At 61.1% G+C, this 20,483-nt stretch overlaps 2 protein-coding genes across 5 annotated transcripts; both read left to right on the forward strand.

The window, feature by feature from the left end:
- The first annotated feature begins 3,801 nt into the window (after positions 1-3,801).
- CDK2AP2 (cyclin dependent kinase 2 associated protein 2) lies at positions 3,802-5,731 on the forward strand. Of its 2 annotated transcripts, none has more exons than XM_046014856.1 (4): positions 3,802-4,240; positions 4,549-4,649; positions 4,737-4,869; positions 5,220-5,731. In XM_046014856.1, exons 1-4 carry the CDS (start codon positions 4,159-4,161, stop codon positions 5,285-5,287), a joined length of 384 nt encoding a protein of 127 aa, XP_045870812.1. In that variant the 5' UTR covers positions 3,802-4,158; the 3' UTR covers positions 5,288-5,731. The 2 variants fall into 2 exon arrangements, with proteins under 2 accessions (XP_045870812.1, XP_045870813.1); XM_046014857.1 differs by lacking the exon at positions 3,802-4,240 and adding an exon at positions 4,248-4,382.
- A 674-nt stretch (positions 5,732-6,405) lies between these two features.
- PITPNM1 (phosphatidylinositol transfer protein membrane associated 1) lies at positions 6,406-20,393 on the forward strand. Of its 3 annotated transcripts, none has more exons than XM_046016208.1 (24): positions 6,406-6,538; positions 8,059-8,177; positions 9,649-9,863; positions 9,953-10,074; positions 10,287-10,511; positions 11,990-12,316; positions 12,398-12,493; positions 12,575-12,682; positions 13,576-13,637; positions 13,738-13,988; positions 14,315-14,504; positions 14,607-14,714; positions 14,964-15,121; positions 15,208-15,413; positions 15,885-16,055; positions 16,720-16,884; positions 17,106-17,254; positions 17,361-17,471; positions 17,860-17,976; positions 18,153-18,301; positions 18,389-18,538; positions 18,629-18,812; positions 19,107-19,235; positions 19,889-20,393. In XM_046016208.1, exons 2-24 carry the CDS (start codon positions 8,100-8,102, stop codon positions 20,150-20,152), a joined length of 3,735 nt encoding a protein of 1,244 aa, XP_045872164.1. In that variant the 5' UTR covers positions 6,406-6,538; positions 8,059-8,099; the 3' UTR covers positions 20,153-20,393. The 3 variants fall into 3 exon arrangements, with proteins under 3 accessions (XP_045872164.1, XP_045872163.1, XP_045872162.1); XM_046016207.1 differs by having other exon boundaries at positions 6,472-6,608; XM_046016206.1 differs by lacking the exon at positions 6,406-6,538 and adding an exon at positions 6,756-7,089.
- The last annotated feature ends 90 nt before the right edge of the window (positions 20,394-20,483 follow it).

A 20,483-nucleotide genomic window follows, 5' to 3' on the forward strand; every position in this document is an offset into this window, starting at 1 on the left:
TGCTCTGTCTGCCAATTTAATGGATGATAACTGCACCCGGAGTCACCCTCACTGACACACCCAAAATTGTGTTTGCCTAAGTATCTGGGCACTCGTGACCCAGACAAGTTGACACTTAAAATGAACCATCACACACTACTAATATCTCACATTAGAATGGTGCATTGGTCAGTTAACGAACTAACACTGACACACTGTTATTAACTAAAGTCCATATTTCATGCAGATTTCATCATTTTTTCCCTGATTATCCTTCTGCTGTTCCAGAATACCATCCAGGACACCACATTGCACGAGGCATCGTGTCTCCTCAGACTCCTCTCGGCTGTGATAGCTTCTTAAACTTCCCTTGTTTTCTTATGATCTTGGCAGTTTCAAGGACAACTGCTCAGGTATTTTATAGAACATCCCTAAACTGGGATTTGTCTGATGTTTCTCCCACGACTGGTCTGGGGTTACGGGCTGGCAGGAGGATGACCACAGAGGCGAGTGCCCTGCTCATCCCGTCAGATCAAGGGTGCCTACCGTCAACATGACATCACTATTGATGTTGGCTTTGATCATCTGGCTTGAGGCAGGGTTGGTCAGGTTTCTACACTATAAAATTCCTCTTTTTCTTTCTTCCATTGGGTACTACCTTCTCTGGAAGAAAGTCACTATGTACAGCCCACACTGAAGGGGTGAGGGGTTATAATCCACTTTATTAAGGGCTGAGTATGAACATGAACTACTTGGAATTCTATATAGATTTGTCTCTTCTCCCCCTTCATTTATTCAAATATATGTATATATATATATCTATATATATATCTATATATATATCGGTATGGGCTCACAGGTATTTATTTTGCACAAGTTATAATCTAACACTTTTCTTTAAATTTCCAAATCACTCCAGCTGTGGCCACTGGGACCCCTTTCAGCTGATTCCTGTGTCCCTTTGCCATATACCCACTGTGGTGGCATTTGGGGCTTTGGAGTATGGTGGATTCGGGGTTTTGTTTTGTTGTTGTTGTTGTTTTAGCATTTTCTTACGTTGTGGCAGTCTAAGATGCTTCAGAATTATCTTGTGTATTTCCTGCCCCAGTCTTAGAATTAGCCATTTCTCCAAGGAGCTCTGGTTCATTTTATTGGAGAATGCCATTAGAAACCAAGATCTGGGTGCTAGGTTGCTTCTAGGTCCTCTCAGCACAGAGAAGAGATGTATGTACACTCATCTGTGTATATACAAATTTTAAAATATTTCTGGGGGCGCCTGGGTGGCTCAGTGGGTTAAAGCCTCTGCCTTCGGCTCAGGTCATGATCCCAGGGTCCTGGGATCGAGCCCCGCATCAGGCTCTCTGCTCAGTGGGGAGCCTGCTTCCCTCCTCTCTGTCTGCCTTTCTGCCTGCTTGTGATCTCTGTCAAATAACTAAATAAAATCTTTAAAAAAAATAAAATATTTCTGTATGCAACTGACTGTATCTGTGTCGAACAGGGTTCCTACTGATGTCTCCAGTTCCAACCCCTCATCACGCGGATCACACTAGCCTCCTCCTCTTGCTTACCTGTCACTTCTCATTCCGGTGATGAGATCTCCTCCTCCTAACTGACTTAACTTTTTTAGTATATGTGCTGCCGAAGCGAGCACCTGACTTAACTTTTGATTCTGGTGGACGTGTGCTGTGGTTTCAGAACTGCTAAGCAAACACCACAGGAAACCCCTTCACCGACGAGAGTACATGCTCCCTTACAGTTCCTCTGCATTCACTCCCTAGTCAATCCACTCTTCCCCCCGCCCCGTCGTGAGGCTGTCTCATTCATTTACGATACGGCTAGTCCTTTGGTCACATTCTGTTCCATCCTGGGGTCCCCTGACCTCCTCCATCACTTCTTTACTTTTGCCTACATTAGAGTTTACCCTTTATTTTTTTTTTTTAAAGATTTTATTTATTTGACAGGCAGAGATCACAAGTAGGCAGAGAGGCAGGCAGAGAGAGGGGGAAGCAGGCTCCCCGCTGAGCAGAGAGCCCGATGCGGGGCTCGATCCCAGGACCCCGGGATCATGACCTGAGCTGAAGGCAGAGGCTTTAACCCACTGAGCCACCCAGGCGCCCGATTTTACCCTTTATGACTAATGCTTAATATCGTGTATTCACCATTACAGATTCATACAAAATAGTTCCACTGCCTTAAAAGAAAAAACATCCTGTGTCACCTATTTAAATCTATCCCTCACCACCCCTGGCAACCAGTAATTTGTTTACCTTATGTATACGTCTGTCTTTTCCGGAATGTCATACGGTTGGAATCACACAGCGTGTGGCTTTTTCAGACTGGCTTCTTTCACTCAGCAAAACGCCTACCTGTGTCTTTTCATGGCTAGACAGATGATTTCCCTCCACTGCTGAAAACGGTCCATTTTGCGGATATATCACAGTTTATTTGTTCCTTCACCAGCTGAATGCCACCTCCCCTGGGAAGGCTCCTGTGATGTCACCAAGCGGGCTCCTTCCTCTAAGCTCCAACGCATCCTGTACCAGTCTCCACACTGTCTTACTGGACAGTGTGTCTTTGCTTTCCCGTCTTTCTCTTCTTGAGACTAGGAGCTCCTTGAGGACAGAATCCGTGGTCAGGTTATTTCCATATCATCAGTGCTCGGCACAAGGCCTGGGATGGAGGATGGAGTCAGAAAATATCTGCTGGGGCGTCCGGGTGGCTCAGTCAGTGAAGCGTCTGCCTTCGGCTCAGGTCATGATCTCAGGGTCCTGGGATCGAGCCCCGAATCAGGCTCTCTGCTCAGCAGGGAGTCTGCTTCTCCCTCTCCTTCTCCCTCCTTCTCGAGCTCTTGCCCGCTCTCTCTCTCAAACAAATAAAATCTTAAAAAAAGAAAGAAAGAAAATGTCCGTTGGATGAATGAATGAATGTCCTGGAGATGAGGGAAACGCACAGACCTGAGGCATGAAGGGCACGCGAGGCCGGAGAAGTTTCGAGAAGTCGCCTGGGAGAAAGGGCTAGTGTTTGGAAGCGAGTCTAAGGTCTGGGATCGTGAGGAATGAAATGAGGGGAGGGGCCTGGATGGAGAAATGGACAGAAAAGAGCACAATGAAACCAGCTTCTTAGGAATACTCATTTATCCACACAACAAACCTGCGAGATAGTTATTATTAACGTCCGCATCTCGAAGATGGGGAAGCGCAAGCGTACTGAGGTGGGTAACTCGCCCAAGGGTTACCCGCGGGTGGGGTGCTGTGAGATTCCAGCCATCACCCGGCGCTCTCACCCAGGACCGTCCGGTACAGGCCCGGCGCGCGGCGAGCATTCGACGAAGGTGAGCTGCTCCTGCCGTTGTAGGAGGCGCAGGCTCGGAGTCTCGGAGGACAGCTTGAGGGGTCTTTGAGGTCGCCCTCGGACCCAACACCAGCCTGGACCGACGCAGGAGGCAAATGGGAAGAGGCGCGGCTGTAGCGTCCGTGACGGACCCGTTGCCATAGGAACAAACGGAGGCTTCAGGAGGCGCATGCGCAGACCGGAGATCGGGGTGCTGAACCGGTGAAAGGTGACGTAAAAGCGCACGGGGTGAGACGCAGGGCTCGGAACGTCAAAGCCTCGCGTCCTCCGGTACTCAGAGCTGTGGAAAGGCGCGCTCCGCGGTGGCGGCGGCGGCGATAGCAGGCCCAGCTGGACCGACACCAGGAGATGCGAAGCTGACGTGCAAAGTAGCGCGAGCGAAACGTGAGGGCGGCGCCTGCGTCGGGAAGAGCCTTCCGCGCGAACCGCGGCGATCCAGACCCGGGTCCCGGCTTCCGAGGCCCCGCCTCTCGGGCCTCGGGACTAATCGGATTGAGAGCGCGCCGGCCCGGACCGCGAACTCTCCAATTGCGTAGGGCGTCAGCCACCGCCCAATCCGGAGCAGACAGGTGCGAGGTCCGAAAGGCGGAGACCAATCATCAGCGGTTGCGGCCTGTTGGGGTCGGTCTCGGCCAATGAGAAGACCCGAGTGACATCCTCACGCACCAATCGGGAGTGAGAGAGGATTCGTGCCCGCCCGCCCTTCCGGCCTGGGCTCTATTTACCAGGGGCGTGCGGCCGGTTTACCAATCAGAGCGCGGCTGAGCGGCCAAGCAGCCAACCCCGGAGGAGCGGCCGGCCGGCGTCCGCCGCACCCAAGAGTTGGGGATGTCCTACAAACCCATCGCCCCCGCCCCCAGCAGCACCCCCGGCTCCAGCACCCCTGGGCCCGGCACCCCGGTACCTACAGGTGAGGATCCAGATCTGCCCCTGCTCGCCCGCCCGGGTGGTCGAGGTCGCGACGAGAAGACGGCCCGAGTTCAGCACCCCCGGGCCTGCCGCCTACCCTCGCGGAGCCTCAGTTTGCTGGCCTGTGAAGTGGGCGTGGTCACGTAAGGGCTAGTTGGTGGAGCGCGGGGGGAGGGGTTTGTCCCTGAAGTTGAGCGCCGGGAGTGAAGCGTCCCTTTGGAGGGAATCGGGCGAATCCGGTCGGGGGCTTGGAACGCCGGGGAGAGGCGTCCCAGCCCCGCGCTGACCTCTTACTCGCGCATGTTGCAGCCGGAAGTGTCCCATCGCCATCGGGCTCGGTGCCGGGAGCCGCTGCCCCTTTCAGACCCCTGTTTAACGACTTTGGACCGCCCTCCATGGGCTATGTGCAGGTGAGTGGGGGCGAAGGATTACGTATGGACGGGGACTGGAGGTCCCCTCGGGGCCTGAGCTCATCGCCCTGTCCTCTTCTGACATAGGCAATGAAGCCACCCGGAGCCCAGGGCTCCCAGAGCACCTACACAGACCTGCTGTCAGTCATAGAGGAGATGGGCAAAGAGATCCGGCCTACCTATGCTGGCAGCAAGAGCGCCATGGAGCGCCTGAAGAGAGGTGAGTGAGGCCTCCACCCTCCCTGTTCGGGAAACTAGCAGGACAGTCCCTCCTTAGGGAAGGAAGGACATCTGGAGGCCACTCGAGCCAAGCCTAGACAGGGGCCAGTGTCCACTATCCAGAGCGGTGTCTAGAATGGAATTAAAATTGAGCCAGTTTTCGGGGAAGGACCCTGACATTTGTCTTTAAGGATTAGCCAAACCGCTCATTTCACTAGGCCCCTCATTAGAGTATAGTCCTGGTCCCTTTCACTGAAAGGGAAAGGGGTGAGGAGGGAGGGGTCTTCCTCTGGAGGGTGGGGGTAGGACTGTGGAGGGTCGCTGTATGTTCCTTGCCCCTCCCCACCTCAGGCATCATCCATGCCCGGGCCCTAGTCAGAGAGTGCCTGGCAGAGACAGAGCGGAACGCCCGCACGTAACAGGACGCAAGTCCGCCACCGCGTCTGGACCTTTCCTGGCCACTGCAGAGCACCTGCTTCTCCCTGGCCTTCACCCCGAGTTGCACTTCCCAACCTGGGCTTCCTGTCCTGTGTCCCTTGGTGGGTGCCCTCCAGGAACGAGGGGGCGGCTCTCACTCCAGTCCACGGCACTGACTGGGACTCTATCAAGAGTCAGCAGCAAGGTCACTGTGAGCCCCACCCATGACCTGCCAACAGTGTTGATCCAGCTGGAGCTTGCTCCTTCTGTGGCCCCCACCACTCAGCACTTACCCAGGACTTCACCACTTCTCCCCGAGCAGGGCTTCCGAAGGCCTGTCACCTCCCTGCCTTGTCTCCTGGGCCATAGCGACTCTTTTTTCAGTGTCTTTTGCTAAATACACCCTTTTTGTATAAATAAAAGATAATTTGGAGTTGTTCTGTCTACCTCTTAGTCTTTCTGAGTGTGGTACTTCTAAGCCAGGAAGAAATTGGGAAAGGGGAGACTCGGGAGGGGAAAGGGGCCGTGCGGTGGTGGGAGAGAGAGGGTCACTGAGCCTGGCCTTGCCTGGCCCCCGCTTTCCATTGACTTGGGAGGGGACCCTGCCCTGCTCCAGCCCTCAGCCTTCCCAGTTTTAAGGAGTGGAAAGGGGTTGAGCTCCAGTAGCTGAGAGCCCGCCCCTCCTACACGTGCTGCCACCAGGGGGCAGCGCAAGGCCTTTGCAGCCTCCACAGCTGGAGGGCACTGTGGCCAGCCTGGGCCTAGAGGGTTCTTTGGATCGGCAGTCACGCTTGGCAGGGTGGAAATGTCAGTTCATGTAAGGCAGGCCTTCACATGCCTCAATGCCCTAACGTCTTAAACTCCGAGTCAGCCCTGGGAGCCTCTGAATACATCCTGACCCCTCAGAGGAGAGGGGGTACAGCTGCCTCCTTCTCCCCAGCACGTGGGAAGCAGAGCGAAGGGGAGAGGACTGGCTTCCAGCTGGGGAGAGACCCTGCTGGGTGCTGCCATCCACCGTCCCAGCACCTTCTAGCTGGCTGGGTGTGGTCCCATGAGCCCAGCCCTCAGGTGCTCAGCCTTTGCCCGGGGTCTGGTTGGCCAGACTTGTGGACCCGGAAGGCATCAGTGGGAAGTCATGGGGCCCCATTCCGGAGCCAGACCGAGGATTCAGAGTGACTGCAACTCTCTGCCTGAATGTGTAGCTGAAGGACCCTAGAAGCCTGGGGCACTGGAACCCTGGCCCCTCAGAAGAGGCAAGCCTTAGACCAGCGGCTTCTTGCCAGACTTTGCAGGCTGAGGCATTTCCCCTATCCTGGGTCTCAGGTTCGAGGGCTGGGGAGAATGGGGATGGGGTCCTGCCATATTTCCATGGCCCCGGGGAGGGCTGGGCGAGGGTGGGGAAAGGCACTATGAGAGCTTAGGGGACCCCAGAAAGTAGAGGGAGTAAAAAAGCGCCAGCGATCGGAGAACTGCCTCTTCCCCGGCCGGCTTGGGGAAGGAAGGCGGGGGCCGCCCTCCTCCGCCGCGGGCGGGGCCGCCGGGACCCCGCAGGAGTGGGGAGGGCCAGCCGGGCCCAGGAAAGGGGCGGGGCGGCCGCAGTGACGCGGCGGGCCTCGGGGAGGGCCGGCAGGGGCGCCGGCGGGCGGACCCGGAGGAAGGTCGGGGCCATGGGCCCTCGCTGCGCCTCCAGAGGGTCCGGCCACTGCTGGAACCCGAGGCTGGGGCCGGGGACGCTCCGGGCTCCGACCCACGGCCCGTCCGCCCCCGCCCGTGCCGGGTGAGGGGTGCCCGCCCTAAACTAGAGGTGAGCCGGGACGTTGGCGGGCGGGCCAAGAGCACGGCAGGGGACGGGGACGCCGGGGAGCAGAGGGAAGTGGGGACAATGGGGCCTCTCGCCTGTTCGCTGGGTGCGAGGTGGCGAGGTGGGAGGGGTGCCCGCAGCGGAACCGGGGCGCAGGTGGGTGGAGCGGGTCTCCCAGGGTGGGGGCCCGTGGGATACCCAGTGGAGCCACTCTTGCCTCAGCCCGAAGAGGGGTCAACCCCGGGAAGGATGATGGGGTAGCTGCATAGACGAGTGCCAGGGGTCCAGGAAGGATGCTGAGGAGGGGAAGTGGAGGACTGGGCTGCGGGCCAGGATAGGGAAGGCAGATCTGAGGGTCGGAGGGGTTAGTTATGTGGTCCTGGAAGGTGGGTTCAGACGCGGGGGGGGGGGGGGGGGGGACACTGACAGACGCTCGGAGGAGGGGCGCACGGAACTGCTCTGCGGAGAGACACCCCGGGGGACAAGGTTCTAAATGGATGTCCGGGAGTGGGGGACATGCGACCCCGCCGAGTAGGGGAAACGGGGTGCAGGGGGCGGACCCCCAGGGGCTGGTCGTGGAAGGCGGGCCAGGAAGGAGGGAACGGTGGCTCCTGGGGGTGGGTCCCCGAGAGATTTGGAGGGGGCTTGGGCCACGGCCGCGGCTGGAGAGGCGAAGGTGGCCCGTTAGCCGGCCGGCCCGCGCCCGCCGTTCAGGGGGGCCCGCGTCAGCGCGCGGTTGCCATGGCGACGGGCGGGCGGGGGACGGGGGCTGCGCGGAAAAGAGGTCAGCGCTCAGCCTCGCTGCGGCTCGCGGTCCCCGGCGGCGCTGGCGGCAGCGCTGGGCTCGCCTCTGCCTCCCCGGTAGCGGGCCCAGGCATGGGGTCCCGCGGCCCGAGCCCTCCGGCCCGCGCGCAGGGCTCGGGGCCGCGCGCCACCGCCCCGCTCTGACTGCCGCGCCGTGCCCTGCGCCAGGCGGAGCGGAGGCCGCGCGCGGCCGGCCGAGCACCTTCAGGATGCTCATCAAGGAGTACCACATTCTGCTGCCCATGAGCCTGGATGAGTACCAGGTGGCCCAGCTCTACATGATCCAGGTGAGGGCGGTGGGAAGCTGGAGACCAAGGGGGCCACACTTCATGATGGGGTAGTGGCAGGAGCGCGCAGGCCGCACCTGGGACGAGGGGTGGGCCCGGCTCAACCCCCATCAACCCCGCTCTGGGGCTTGCCAGGACTCAGAGCCTCAGGGAGGACAGAGAAATCCCCCTTCCAGTGCAGGGGGTGGGGAGGGGGTGGCTGTGGGGAAAGGGGCAGAAAGGTGCCTCCCCATCCCCCAAGTGCTTGGCCCCTGGTTGATGCTCAGCCCACTTCTGATCTCCTTTAATCCTCCTTAGAATCGTAACCCCTTGCGGGAGGGAAAGGAGCACATGAGGAGGCAAGAATGAGAGGCAGGGAGCCAGGAAGGGTGCCAGGTGGTAGAGAAGACTGGGAGGGGGTCCCCAGAGGGTGCACGACCCTTACAACCCCAGATGGTCAGGGAGATGGGAATGAGGGTCAGACCCCAAACTGTGACAGAGAGGGGCAGGCAGAGACCCCAGAGGGTGAGGTAGGGGTCCAGGCTTGGGAAGAAGAATGCAGCGAGGCAGGCTCTCAGGGAGGGAAAACGGTTCAGGGCCTCAGGGAGGCCTGTGTTCCCCAGAAATGAGGGTTAGGGTCTCAAGAGGCAAAACGGCCAGGATCTGGCCTCAGAGGGTTGAGTGGGCCGAGTTCAGGCTCTGGAGCTATAAGCAGGCAGGATATGAGTGCTCTCAAGCTACAAGGGGTGTGGCAGGAGCTGGTATTGGGGTCCCAGAGAGGGAGGGGACTGGGGTCAGGTTCTCAGAGAAGTGCGGATCCCCTTTACTGTCCTGGATTCTTCCAGGCCATCCTCCCGGGCCTCCTTGCTGTCCCTGGAGCACAGGAGGCACACTCCCGCCTCAGAAGCTTCTGTTGGCCTCCCCTCTGCTGGAACAGTTCCCCCAGCCCCCATCCGCACCCCACATCTGCCTCCCCCACTTCAAGTCATAGTCACACTGTCATCGCGTTATTTTCTCCGTGAGGCTTTCCGTGATCGTCCTGTCATAATCGTAATCCCAACCCGATATCCCTGACCCTAACCGACACTTCCTTCTTCCCACAACACTTACCCCTTCTAACATACCATGTCCTTCGCTTCTGTTAAGTCCCTCCCTGCGCTGGGACTGAAGTCCCACGGGACAGGCAGGGGTCTTTGCTTTGTTCCTCAACAGCAGGTCCCACTTCATGTAATCCCAATATGCCTGGAACAGAGCAGACCATCAGTACGTGGATGAGTGCCGGGCTGCAGGCCCTACGGAGGACTGGATAGCAGCTGTGATCCTGATCCCTGGGAACTGCAGGGGCCCAGGGTCGGGTTTCAGGGAGGTGGAAAGGCTGGGGCTAGGGCTCTGGCTCTGTGCAGGGGGCCAGGCTGAGCTGGGGACCTCCAGGAGTTCAGCAGGGGCTGAGCTGCCCTTTCTGCTCTGCCCGCTCCCCCCCTCCCTGGTGCAGAAAAAGAGCCGGGAGGAGTCAAGCGGTGAGGGCAGTGGTGTGGAGATCCTGGCCAACCGGCCCTACACGGATGGGCCCGGCGGCAGCGGGCAGTACACACACAAGGTGTACCACGTGGGCTCCCACATCCCAGGCTGGTTCCGGGCACTGCTGCCCAAGGCTGCCCTGCAAGTGGAAGAGGAATCCTGGAATGCCTATCCTTACACCCGAACACGGTGAGCTGGGGGGGAGGGCAGGCCTGGAGTGACAAGGAAAGCAGCCGTGGTGGGCACAGTCGTGACCATCACCCCTGCCCCGTGCCCAGGTACACCTGCCCCTTTGTGGAGAAGTTCTCCATTGAAATAGAGACATATTACCTGCCTGATGGTGGGCAGCAGCCCAATGTCTTCAACCTGAGTGGAGCTGAGAGGAGACAGCGCATCCTGGGTGAGGTCCAGGGCCGGTGGGGGGACGCCGAAGCCCCTCTCAGGCCACCTGCCACCTCAGTGGGCAGCCCCTGACAAGTCGCAGGCTCTCTCCTGGCCTCGGCTTCCTGGCCATGGAAGGCTGCCCTCCTCATCCCAGGGCAGGGACGGTGGGGAGAGGGCCGGTGTGACCCAGTGCCGCTGGAACTCCGCCCCCCCCGCCCCCGCCTGCAGACACCATAGACATCGTGCGGGATGCAGTGGCCCCAGGAGAGTACAAAGCAGAAGAGGACCCTCGGCTGTATCGCTCGGCCAAGACCGGCCGAGGACCGCTGGCTGATGACTGGGCGCGCACAGCGGCCCAGACGGGGCCCCTCATGTGTGCCTATAAACTGTGCAAGGTTGAATTCCGCTACTGGGGCATGCAGGCCAAGATCGAGCAGTTCATCCACGATGTCGGTGAGCACCCCGCCGCAGGAGGCTCCCTTGACCCAGCGTGCACCAGACCCCCCCACCCCCGTGTTTGAGCCAGGAATGCTCCCAGGCTACTGGGGACGCAGAAGCAAAAAGGCATCATTTCCACCCGATATTGCACTGAAGCAGAGGGGAGCAGCCCAGCCCGGCTGGGGTTCAGGGGGGCCTGGCCTTGAGGCATAGGTAAGAGTCAGGAGGGCAAGAAGCTGGGGACATGATCTCTGAGGTCCACGCGGGCTCTGACATTCAGAGAGGCTGCTTTTCATCCCTTAAGCTTCCAGGGCTCTCCAATGTTCTGTGGATCAAGGGAGACTTAGAAACTGTCAAAAGGGTCAGCAGCCCTAACCAGCAACACACACAAGTACAGCCTAAACCTGGGGCTCTGCCATCATTCTTGGGGTCCCTCCCACTCCCAGCTCCCATGGCCCCATGCTCTGGCCACGGATCCAGGAGTCCTGTTTCTAACCCCACAGTGCCTGCAGCTCAGCCCCGCCCCGTCCCCCAGCTCTGACAGTGGGCCGCCTGCTGGTAGGGAGATCCTCAGATGGGGCGTCCGGGGGTCTGGGCTCCATGGGACCTCCAGTGAGCCGCTTCCGGTCTCTGCACCTTAGTTCTCCCTTCTGTGAGCGACCAGGAGGCTGGGCCAGGCATTAAGAGCTAGGACTGACTGAGTGTCCACGACCTGGGAGGGGCCTGGCTAATCACTTAATCCTGCTTTAACCCCCATGACTCGCCTGCAGGGTAAGAACCACTAGTCCCATTTTACAAACCAGATGAGGAAATTTAGCTTAGAGAATAGTAGAGGCTCCGTGGCTTGCATTTGTAAAAATACCAGAAAGCACAAATAAGAAAATGAAAATCACCCACATGGAACCACTGGTTAAGATTCTGCTCGACTTCCTTCCAGAAGCTTATCGTCATAATCCAACCATTATTAGTTTCTCTCCTGTAGGTACTGAAGTTTCTAACTTTATTCCTATGCTTCAGATGAAAACATCCCAGAATGGGCATCATCTTTCGCTACAAGTTTCATTAAGGGCCAACACTTCCATTAACTATTAACACCTTCATTAACTATCAACAATTTCATTAACTCTTAATGCCTAATTGTCAACTCCTCTGAAGAAGTCAGCAGGGCAGCTAGTGAGAAAGGCAGCGAGAAGCCTTGGTCCCGGCTTCGCAGGCTGTCGGCATCGGGTTTGTGCTCAGAGTTGGGGTGTCCGGAGGGAGAAAAGAGGCAGGGATGGAGGGAGGGAGGTGGAGCCGGAGGACAAATGCCCCAGTTTCTATTCCCATCTCCCGGATGGCCCTCACCCTGCCCTACTTTATGGCTCCGGGTGGGTGGTGTGCCCCGGGGAGCCAACACCAGGGTAGAGGACTGGGCTTGTGGCTACCCAGTGGCAGCGGCAGGGAAACTCAGACTCGGGGGGAGGGGTGTGGTTCTGATGCCTGGGCACTTGCAGGTCTGCGACGGGTGATGCTACGGGCCCACCGCCAGGCCTGGTGCTGGCAGGACGAGTGGACAGAGCTGAGCATGGCTGACATCCGGGCGCTGGAGGAGGAGACCGCCCGCATGCTGGCACAGCGCATGGCCAAGTGCAACTCAAGCAGTGAGGGGCCGGAGGCCCAGGCCCCGGGGAAGCCGAGTGTGGAGGCCCGGGCTGCGGCCAGCCATGCTGGCACCCCCGACGGGCCTGAGGCACCGTCCGGCCCCGATGCCTCACCTGACGCCAGTTTCGGCAAGCAGTGGTCCTCCTCCTCCCGTTCCTCCTACTCATCCCAGCATGGAGGTGAGGCTGGGGCCCAGAGGAGGGAAGGAGCCATCCTCAGGCGGGACGCCCGCCCCCGGCTGAGGGGATATGGCCCTGCAGGGGGCGTGTCTCCCCAGAGCCTGTCTGAGTGGCGCATGCAGAACATCGCCCGAGACTCTGAGAACAGCTCCGAGGACGAGTTCTTTGATGCTCATGGTCAGCACCACAGCCCTGCCAGGGTGGGGGTGTCCCTGAGCGCCTCCCACTGCCCCGTGACACAGCCTCTCGTCCTTTCAGAAGGCTTCTCGGACAGTGACGAGGTCTTCCCCAAGGAGATGACCAAGTGGAACTCCAATGACTTCATCGATGCCTTCGCCTCCCCCGTGGAGGCCGAGGGGACACCAGGTAAAGACTGCCGGCCACCAACACCCTGTATGCCTTGGACGCTCAGAGAGTCACGCGGCCTTCAGCTTCACGGGGTCCTGAATCGAAAGTCAGTCCAGAGAGGGTGCTCATAGTGAGTGGAGGAGGGGCGGACAGATGGGTGGTTGGACTGTATTCCAAGTTCAGACAGAGCCCAAAACGTGAAGGAATCAATCTGGAATCCAGGAAGGCTTCACGTGGGAGGTGATGTCTAAGCGGGAATTTTTTTTTTTAAGATTTTATTTATTTGACAGAGAGAGAGAGACAGCAAGAGAGGGAACACAAGCAGGGGGAGTGGGAGAGGGAGAAGCAGGCTTCCCACCCAGCAGGGAGCCTGATGCGGGGCTAGAACTTAGAACCCTGGGATCATGACCTAAGCCGAAAGCAGATGCGTAACAACTGAGCCACCCAGGCACCCCGTCTAGGCGGGATTTTGAAGGATTGGACTAGCTCTGTCTAACAGAACTTTTCTGCAATGATGGAAATGTTCTAGCTACTGGCCACATGTGGTTTCTAAGTACTCGAAATGTGGCTAGTGCGACCGAGGCGCTGGATTTTGTACTGTATTGCATTTTAATTTATTTCAGTTTAAATAGACACACGTGGCAGCCGGCTACTGTATGGGACCGGGCAGGATTAGAAGGAATTTTCCAGGCAAACAAGCATTGCGGGGAGAGGCGTCCCTGATAGTAGCAGGACCAGCATGTGCAAAGGCCCAGAAGTGTGAAATGACCCATGAGAGCCTGATGAGGGAGGACAGAGGAAGATGGGGGGGTTGCTTGGGCAGACAGCAAAGCAGGGGTATCTGGAGTGCCAGATGAAGGGAACCCCACAGGCTCCTCAGCCTCCTTCACTCGCTCCCCCATGTCCTACAGACCCTGGAACCGAGGCCACCAAAGACACTGGGGATGGGGCCCGAGCACCCAGGGACTCAGAGGTGAGTTTGGTCTGCTACCCCACATCTGCAGTTCGGCCCCTCCCTGCCCGCGAGGCAGGCTACCGGTCTGACACCCCCGGCACCCCACTGTGCCCCACAGGGCCCAGACGGAGCCGGGGAGCTGGGGGCCGAGGCATGCGCCGTCCACGCCCTCTTCCTCATCCTGCACAGCGGCAACATCCTGGACTCGGGCCCCGGAGATGCCAACTCGAAGCAGGCGGACGTGCAGACCCTGAGCCTGGCCTTTGAGGCTGTCACACGAGTCCACTTCCCTGAGGCCTTGGGCCACGTGGCGCTGCGCCTGGTGCCCTGCCCGCCCATCTGCGCTGCTGCCTATGCCCTCGTCTCCAAGTACTGGTCGGGGCGGAAGGCGGGGGGGACAGCCAGGGTCTCCAAGGTGCAGATCGCATGGGGCTCCTGGGACGAAAGAGGGTCCACGAGGAAAGGGGGAGGCAGCCAGGAAGCCGACCCCTGGGCCCGTCCCCCAACCAGCCCAACTCCAGTTTCTAGTCAATGTTCCCAGCACAAGGGCCCCTCGGACACTGTTGCTTCCCACAAAGGCTCCCCACAGTCACCAGGACTTGTAGGACTTGTCACCAGGCCAAGGGGCCCTGGAGGGGGGCAGTAGTGGGGGAGCTGGACGCCCTCCCACCCCCCCAACACCCCTCCTCCCACAGCCTGAGCCCCTACAGCCACGACGGCGACAGCCTGTCCCGCTCCCAGGACCACATTCCACTGGCTGCGCTGCCCCTGCTGGCCACCTCGTCCTCCCGATACCAGGGCGCTGTGGCCACTGTCATCGCCCGTACCAACCAGGCCTATGCTGCCTTCCTGCGCTCGGCCGAGGGGGCTGGCTTCTGCGGGCAGGTCAGGCCTTAGGGACGTGCCCGGGGAAGCTTGCTGCTGGAGCCCCCCCATCTGCCGGCCTCTGCTGCAGCCCCTGCTGAGGGCGCCGCTCTCCCCACGCAGGTGGTGCTGATTGGAGACGGTGTCGGCGGGATCCTGGGCTTTGACGCCCTCTGCCACAGTGCCAGCGTGGGCACGGGGAGCCGGGGCAGCAGCCGCCGTGGGAGCATGGTCAGTGGGGCCGAGCCCTGCCTGCTCGGGAGGCGGGTGTCTCGCCAGCTGTAGGTCTCTGTCCCCCGCCAAGTGACTTCTCTTCAGGCAGTTCCCCTGCTGCCTTGTGCTGTCCCCTCTTGGGCTCTGCCCCGAGTTCTTTCCTGGGGGCCCTGTCCAACCCCCAAGCCCTCTCTCCTCACTTCCAAATCAGTAGAAATTGAATCGTCTCCAACCCTAAGGATATTTCTGTCCCCTATTTTTGTCTAGACCAATGAGCTGCTCTCCCCGGAGGTCGGCCCAGTGCGGGACCCCCTGGCAGATGGGGTGGAGGGGCTGGGCCGGGCCAGCCCAGAACCCTCAGTCCTGCCTGCCCAGCGCACCCCCAGTGACATGACCAGTCCTGAGCCCGAGGGCCCTCAGAACAGGTGACACGTCTGCGCCATAACCCAGGCCCTGGGCTCGTGTTCGGCTGCGGAGGCAGCGGCGCTGAGCACCCCTCCCCCCGCCCCAGCCTGCAGGCAGCCCCCCCAACCACCTCCTCCGGGGACCCCAGGCGGGCAAGCACAGCCTCCTGCCCGCCCGCTGCCACTTCTGAGGCTCCCGATGGCCCCACCAGCGCTGCCCGCCTTGACTTCAAGGTCTCCGGTTTCTTCCTCTTTGGCTCCCCGCTGGGCCTGGTGCTGGCTTTGCGCAAAACCGTGATGCCCGCCTTGGAGGGTGAGCCCTCGGGCTGGGGGTGGGAGCCGCACCTTCTCCTCCATCTGTCCCCCCCCCCTTCTGTCCCCCGTGAGATGCCGGCAGTACTGCCGTACCCCGCCGCGCCAACTAAGATGCGGGTTAGAGAAGGGGAACCTGAGGCCCAGAAAGAAGGGACTTGCCAAGGCCAGGTTTCCCAAAGTGCACCAGGAGGAACTCAAGCCCATACACCATGCTCCACTTGAGAAGGGCTCTGACAGGCAGGGGAAACACGTCATCCCGAATCACGTCAGCAGATAAAGGGTCTGATCGCTTCTTAGCCGAGACACCTGAGTCACTTTCCCGGGAACCCCGGGAACCTCCCGGGGAGTGCAGTTTGGGAGGTGCTGGCTCTGGGTCACATAGCCAGCCCATCAGGTGCTGCGTCCCACACCCCCTGCCTCCTGGCACACCCCGCTGAACCTCCTCCTCCCTTCATCTTCTGGGTTCCAGTGGCCCAGATGCGCCCGGCCTGTGAGCAGATCTACAACCTCTTCCACGCGGCCGACCCCTGCGCCTCCCGCCTTGAGCCCCTGCTGGCCCCCAAGTTCCAAGCTATCGCCCCACTGGCCGTGCCCCGCTACCAGAAGTTCCCCCTGGGAGATGGCTCGTCCCTGCTGTTGGGTATGCCCCCAGCCACGATAAAGGGGACGAGGAGGGGGGCAGCAACAGGGAGGGATGGGAATGGGCTCCCCTCCCCCACGAAGACATGAGCTGGTTCCTCCATCATCGATGAGCTCTCATGTCACCAATCTCCAGACCACGGAGGCCCTTTGTGAGGTCTGGATCCCCAAGACCCTCTGACATTCTCTGCCAAGGAGCGGGGGGCAGTAGTGACGGCTGGGCCAGAGAGACGAGCCAGTGGCGCTGGGGAGCTAGCGCCGGGGAACGGCCGCAATGAGGGGGACTGCCGTATGTGCATGGAGGGGTGCACAGCTTATCTGTATACACTCGTGTTCATGTACCATTGTGGGGCACGTACCCATATGCCTGTGAGTGGGTACCCATGTGGCCCCATGAACGAATGGGCTTGTGTTGGAGCAGTGGAAACAGACGTTCTGGAAGGAATACAAATGGGCCGTCAGTGGGAGCTAAGAGGAGACAAGGCCCCTACTCTTCCTTTCCACCCGATTGTGGGGCACTTCAGCCTCAGCCAAGACCTGACTGGGGAGGGCTGGCAGGGGAGATGGGGGAGTCCGGGGGGCCGAGCTGCCTTGGAAGCCCTAGGTGGGAGGACAGGGGGGCAGCCTGGCTCCCACGGCCGCTCAGGTTGGCCCATCTCCCCCAGCTGACACTCTGCAGACACACTCAGGCCTCTTTCTGGAAGAGCTGGAGATGTTGGTGCCCTCAACACCCACCTCTGCCAGCGGTGCCTTCTGGAAGGGCAGTGAGTTAGGCTCCGACCCACCGGCCCAGCCAGCTGCCCCCAGCACCACCAGTGAGGTGGTTAAGAGTAAGTCAACCAGCCACCCCGCCGCGGGGGTGGCACCTCTACCTCCGGAAGCCCAGCTGAAACACCCTTGCCCTGGGATGAGAGGGCCCCAGCACCCAACCTTGGACTTGGCAAAGAGCAGGCTTGGCAGGAAGGAGGGAGGAAAGAGCACCCGGGGGGCCAGACACGTGGGCACGGGGTGGGAGGCCACCCCTGACTCACTGCCCAACGTGGCCGTGCAGTCCTGGAGCGCTGGTGGGGGACGAAGCGGATTGACTACTCACTCTACTGCCCCGAGGCGCTCACGGCCTTCCCCACCGTCACGCTGCCCCACCTCTTCCACGCCAGCTACTGGGAGTCGGCTGATGTGGTGGCCTTCATCCTGCGCCAGGTGGGCTCGGGGATACGGGGTGGGAGACGAGAACTGGACGAGGGGAGCCGCGGGCCAGGGGAGGCGCAGCCCCGGGTTCCCTGGTCACGTGGCCCCACGCGCGCAGGTGATCGAGAAGGAGCAGCCGCAGCTGACGGAATGCGAGGAGCCGTCCGTCTACAGCCCGGCCTTCCCCAGGGAGAAGTGGCAGCGCAAACGCACGCAGGTCAAGATCCGGGTATGTGCCCTGCTCCTCGGGTCCGGAGGGGCCAGACCCTGCATCCCCGCCTCGCACCTTCCCGGGTGCCGCCCCGCCCCCGGAGTCCCGGCCCCGCCCCCTCGAGCCTCGGCCCCGCCCCTGGAGACCGGGAATCTCCTCCCCTTTCTGCGGGCATTGGGACCTCGGATCTCCGCTCTCCTACCGAACCTCGCCCTCTGAATCCCGTCCTGTCACGGCTCCGTCCCCCGGGAGCCGCAGTTTACACGCACCCCCCGACCTCAGGTCGGGTCGGAAACGCGCCCACCACTTGGGCCTCGCCCCTGCCTGGGCGCGGGTCCCCCACAACAGCTCCTCCGGCGTCCCTGTCCCCGCTGGGCTGCGGGCTCACGCCGTCTCCTCCCGCCAGAACGTCACTTCCAACCACCGGGCAAGCGACACGGTGGTGTGCGAGGGCCGCCCCCAGGTGCTGAACGGGCGCTTCATGTACGGGCCCCTGGACGTGGTGACGCTCACGGGAGAGAAGGTCAGCACACAGCGGCCTGCCCCGGGTCCACCCCCGCCTATCGAGCCGACCTCGCCCACAGGGAACTCTCGGTCCCTCCACCCCCGACGACAGCCCGCGCAGACCCTCCTCCGCTCGGGGTCCCGGGGTGCGTGGGGCTGCGGCCCACGGGCCCTCTCGGCCGCTCTCCCCACCAGGTGGACGTGTACATCATGACGCAGCCGCTGTCAGGCAAGTGGATCCACTTCGGCACCGAGGTCACGAACAGCTCCGGCCGCCTCACCTTCCCGGTGCCCCTCGAGCGCGCGCTGGGCATCGGCGTCTACCCGGTGCGCATGGTGGTCAGGTGAGCGCCGGCCGGCCGGGCTTCGCGGGCGGGGGCTCTGCCGGGCCTCGCCCGCCCCGTGCCGCTCACCCCATACGTGGGCCACAGGGGCGACCACACGTACGCCGAGTGCTGCCTGACCGTGGTGGCCCGCGGCACCGAGGCCGTGGTCTTCAGCATCGACGGCTCCTTCACCGCCAGCGTCTCCATCATGGGCAGCGACCCGAAGGTGCGCGCCGGCGCCGTGGACGTGGTCAGGTAGGAGCAGGATGCGCCCCCGCCCCCAGCTCGCTGCGGTGACCAGCCCAACCCCCCGTCGGTGGAGCTGACCCCCGTCCCATCCTGCAGGCACTGGCAGGACGCCGGCTACCTGATCGTCTACGTAACGGGCCGGCCCGACATGCAGAAGCACCGCGTGGTGGCCTGGCTGTCGCAGCACAACTTTCCTCACGGGGTCGTCTCCTTCTGTGATGGCCTCACCCACGACCCGCTGCGCCAAAAGGCGATGTTTCTGCAGAGCCTGGTGCAGGAGGTGAGGCTGGGAAAGGGAAGGGGGAGGGGAGGGTCCGGCTCCGCCCCCTCGCTGGGCAATAGGACTTGCAGAGGCCCACCTGGTCCCACCCCCACGCCCAGGACCCTATCGGGTTGGAGAGGACCCTATGGCCTGGCCTCCTAGTGGTCTGAGAACCCTAGTCCTCTCCGACTCGGGTAGCTCCGGGGGACCCTGTGCCCCTGCCTGCATCTGACCAGTCCCACCCTCGAAACCCTCTAACTCCGGACACCTGGCAGAAGCACCAGGATGACTGACCGGCCTCTCCCGACACAGGTGGAACTGAACATTGTAGCTGGCTATGGGTCCCCCAAAGATGTGGCCGTGTATGCGGCTCTGGGTCTGCCCCCGAGCCAGACCTACATCGTGGGCCGCGCCGTGCGGAAGCTGCAAGCTCAGTGCCAGGTGAGGGCCGAGGGAAGGTGGGGACTGGGCGGCTGCCGGGCAGCAGAGCCTGGGTCCCAGGCCACGAGGACCACCTGTGCTCTGAAGCACCTGAGGGGACCACTCTAAAAAAGCCAGCTGGCCTCAGGGGACTGGGCTCCTCCTAGGACAGGGTTGTGAACAGCCTGGAGCCGCTGGGCAGGCCAGGATGGATGACAGAGGCGGAGTGTGCCCAAGACCTTGAGCGCTGGTTCCCTCTGGCTTGGCCCTGGGCATGGACCTTGAGCTTTGTGAGCCCCGATTTCCTGCCTGTAGAACGGAAATGCTGGCTGGTACCAAGCTCCCCAGCTCTCAGGGACATCACATAACATGCACAGGGCTGGGAACAAAGCAAGCGCTCACTGAACGTCAGTTGCTCTTCTTTCCCACCAAGATCTCAGGAAACTGAAGGCCAGAGAGGCGCAGAGCGAGGAGGAAAGCCAGGGCGCTCTGGCTGCCAATCTGGGGTTCCAGCTGCTGAGAGGCGGCTCCGGGTCAGACTGGTGCCCGGCCTAGAATGCTGCCAGCTCTGCCCCAGGAGCCTGCGCGGGGTGGGGGTGCGGGGTCCACAGGCAAGGGGTGCATGTGAGCCCGAGACCAGCCATGCCCTCATCCCTGCCCACCTCTGCCTACAGTTCCTGTCAGATGGCTACGTGGCCCACCTGGGCCAGCTGGAGGCAGGTTCCCACCCTCATGCCCCCACGGGACCCTCCAGGGCCGCCCTGGCCAAGAGCAGCTACGGCGGGGCCGCCCCCGTGGACTTCCTGCGCAAGCAGAGCCAGCTGCTTCGCTCCAGGGGCCCCAGCCAGGTGGAGCGCGAGGGCCCGGGGACACCGCCCACCACCCTGGCCAGAGGCAAGGCCCGGAGCATCAGCCTCAAGTTGGACAGTGAAGAGTGAGGCCCGCTGCGGATGGCCCTGAGTGATTTCTTCACGGACGCAAGGGGCCCAGGTGGCATATGCCAAGGATTGGGGGGCCCTCGGCCCCCCAACCCCACAAACTGCATCTCTGTCTGCCCCTCAGTGTTACTTCCATTTCACGTTGGGGGCATCTAGCCTCCGTGGGGGAGGAGGGAGCGGCAAGGGCCCGGAGGCTTTTCCAGTGTGTGTAAATCTATGGAAATAAACCACCTGTAACCCACTGACCGCTCACCTGTCCAGCACTGCAGCAGAGCCGAGCCCAGGTTCCAGTTTGATGGGGACACCGAAGGGCCCAGAATGCGCCCAGGGT

The sequence above is a fragment of the Meles meles genome, chromosome 8 (assembly GCF_922984935.1).
Source record: "Meles meles chromosome 8, mMelMel3.1 paternal haplotype, whole genome shotgun sequence".
Taxonomy (NCBI): Eukaryota; Metazoa; Chordata; class Mammalia; order Carnivora; family Mustelidae; genus Meles; species Meles meles.

Bases quoted from the DNA above. Each gene is read 5' to 3' on its own strand.
- CDK2AP2 (XM_046014856.1), top strand. From the start codon at position 4,159: ATGTCCTACAAACCCATCGCCCCCGCCCCCAGCAGCACCCCCGGCTCC. The intron at 4,650-4,736 runs GTGAGTGGGGGC...CTTCTGACATAG, and splicing joins CCTCCATGGGCTATGTGCAG to GCAATGAAGCCACCCGGAGC. The intron at 4,870-5,219 runs GTGAGTGAGGCC...TCCCCACCTCAG, and splicing joins CATGGAGCGCCTGAAGAGAG to GCATCATCCATGCCCGGGCC.
- PITPNM1 (XM_046016208.1), top strand. From the start codon at position 8,100: ATGCTCATCAAGGAGTACCACATTCTGCTGCCCATGAGCCTGGATGAG. The intron at 12,494-12,574 runs GTCAGCACCACA...TCGTCCTTTCAG, and splicing joins CGAGTTCTTTGATGCTCATG to AAGGCTTCTCGGACAGTGAC. The intron at 14,715-14,963 runs GTCAGTGGGGCC...ATTTTTGTCTAG, and splicing joins GCAGCCGCCGTGGGAGCATG to ACCAATGAGCTGCTCTCCCC.